At 47.2% G+C, this 2,500-nt stretch overlaps 1 protein-coding gene across 1 annotated transcript in view; it reads left to right on the forward strand.

Annotated features, from left to right (window-relative positions):
* gpatch1 (G patch domain containing 1) overlaps positions 1–2,500 on the forward strand; it is a gene marked incomplete at its 3' end in the record, with an annotated part of 19,709 nt that overhangs the window by 14,786 nt on the left and 2,423 nt on the right. The window contains exons 8-10 of the mRNA XM_053332980.1: positions 144–294; positions 1,175–1,254; positions 1,421–1,637. Coding sequence (XP_053188955.1) covers positions 144–294; positions 1,175–1,254; positions 1,421–1,637 — 448 coding nt within the window. The remainder of the gene's footprint in view (positions 1–143; positions 295–1,174; positions 1,255–1,420; positions 1,638–2,500) is intronic.

Raw genomic sequence — 2,500 nt, forward strand, 5'->3', positions numbered from 1 at the left:
TGGTGGCCTTTTGATAGAATGCAGCTCTAAGTTACTTCCTGGTTGGCCTCATTACAGAGGACAGGAACTCCCCGCCTGGTCTTTACACAGAGAAACACGCTGTTACTGAATGCTGACGGTGACCTTTGACCTTTGACCCGCAGGCGTTCGGAGTGGGAGCGCTGGAGGATGATGATGATGAAGAGGTTTACCACAGAGACTCCATGTCCAGATACGACACGGTGTTAGGAGGAGAGGAACCTGGAGACGGACTCTACGGCTGGACGGCTCCACAGCAGTACACCAAGAAAAAAGGTCAACCATGTATAAATATTAGTGTTGTCACGATACTATACCAGCCAAAGTATCGTGTTCTGGGTAGTATCAGGATACCACAGCCTTTTATTACTATTATTATTTTTATGAACGTGTATTTACAGTAAAGTTAGAATTATTTAATATTTGTTGGTGCATGATAAACATTTAATGCATTACATCGTTACTCTGCTGGTAGTAAAACATAAATACAGCAGAGTCCAACTACAGACAACATGAACTAGAATTAATTACACTGAACCGTTGAACCACTGAACCGTCACTTTAAATGCAACAAAGTGCTATCATCATGTTTAATCATGTTTCTTATATCCAGTCTATGGTTTAAACTGCCATCCAGTGACTCGTCAGCTCTCAGCCTGTCAGCCGGGACTCTCCTGCAGCTGACAGGCTGAGAGCAGGAGAGACGCTCTGTGCTGTGAAGTACTTCTGCCGCTGCACAGAGTGTCCAAGTCCAAATGTCCCCTCTGCCCAGATCCCCAGATCGCTGCATGCATTAACGCGTTCACTTCTGAGTTTGGCTGCGGGAGAATTAGTTTTTATTGGAACAACCAGCTCTGTTACTGAAGCTCTGCTCTCAGACGCTCAGGTCTGACTGCAGCTGCAGAGAAGAGACGTGGCGAGCGCCACTACGCAGGATCACAGCTGTGCTCACAAGCCAGAAACTATCGGTCCCACCGTGTTCACCGGTAGTACCGCTGTGTAGTAATGATGGTAGAGTAGCACTGTGACGTTTTGGCACCGTGGTCTACCGTGGGTACCGGTAGACCGTGCAACACTAATACACACATATATGAATATATACACACATATATAATTATATACACACATATATACTTTTTTTCCTCTTTTTTTTCAGACAGGAGTAAAGATGCGTCGTATCTCGGCAAAATCCTGGAAGGATTCACTCTGTCCCAAAAACCAGAGAAGGCCAAAACAGTGAGTAGCTTTGAACTGATGATGATGATGATGATGGTGGTGATGGTGATGATGGTGATGATGATGATGGTGGTGATGGTGGTGATGATGGTGATGATGATGATGGTGATGGTGATGGTGGTGATGATGATGATGCTCCATCAGTAATGTCTCTGTGTGTCTGCAGATCTTCCCTCCTCCCTCTCTTCCTCGTGACTATCGTCCGGTGCATCGTTTCCGTGGTGCGGTGGATGTGTCGGTGCTGTCGGGGGTCAGTCCTGCTCTGGCCGAAGCTCTGAGGTCCTCCAGGGGTCACATGGTCAAAGAGGAGCCTGAAGCAGGAGGACGGCACCAGCTGGACTCGGACCAGAGGAGAGCGCTGCTGGGAGAGGACACGCTGCCAGGTAACGCTGCTGCTGCCCCCTGCAGGCTGCTGCTGCTGCCCCCTGCAGGCTGCTGCTGCTGCCCCCTGCAGGCTGCTGCTGCCCCCTGCAGGCTGCTGCTGGCACTGCAGGACCGGCTCACGTCAATTAATCAATCAATCTTTAGCGCCAAATCACAACAAAGTTATCTCAAGGCTCTTTACACATAGAGCAGGTTCTAAACAGAACTCTTCAGGTTTTAACTTTAATGAGACCCAACATTCCCACATGAGCAACAGTGGCGAGAAAAAACTCCCTTTAACAGGAAGAACCCTCAGAACCAGGCTCAGAGTGGGAGAACATCTGTCTGGACCGGTTGGAGTAGAGAGGAGAGAAAGGAAGGATAGAGGAGAGAGAGGAAGGAGGGAAGGAGAGAGGAGAGAGAGGAAGGAGAGAGAGGGAGGAGGAGAGAGGAGCCCAGTGCATCATGGGAGTCCCCCGGCAGTCTAAGCCTATAGCAGCATAAACTAGGAGCTGGAACCGGCCCAACTAGAAGCTTTATCACAAAGGAACGTTTTGTGTCGGTGACGTTCAGCCTCTTTGTGATAAAAAGCTGCTCTCATTAACTGCAGTCATAATCACAGTATTTAATTATATTGTTTTAATGTGTCTGTGCCGTAGATGTTACAGAATTCACAGATATTCATATTTGCAGATGTTACTTTAATCATTTTCAGGGATGTTAAGTTGAGAATAAAGTACATTACACTTCATACTGGTAAGATGTATTTAATACTGGAAACCAGAATATGATCAGGACATGACGTGTACTGGTCTCAGCAGCAGCCCCGTTGCACTCACAATGTCCCTGGAATGTTCTAGTTATATTTATATTTGTAGTTTTT

Source organism: Scomber japonicus, chromosome 1 (assembly GCF_027409825.1).
Source record: "Scomber japonicus isolate fScoJap1 chromosome 1, fScoJap1.pri, whole genome shotgun sequence".
Lineage (NCBI taxonomy): Eukaryota > Metazoa > Chordata > Actinopteri > Scombriformes > Scombridae > Scomber > Scomber japonicus.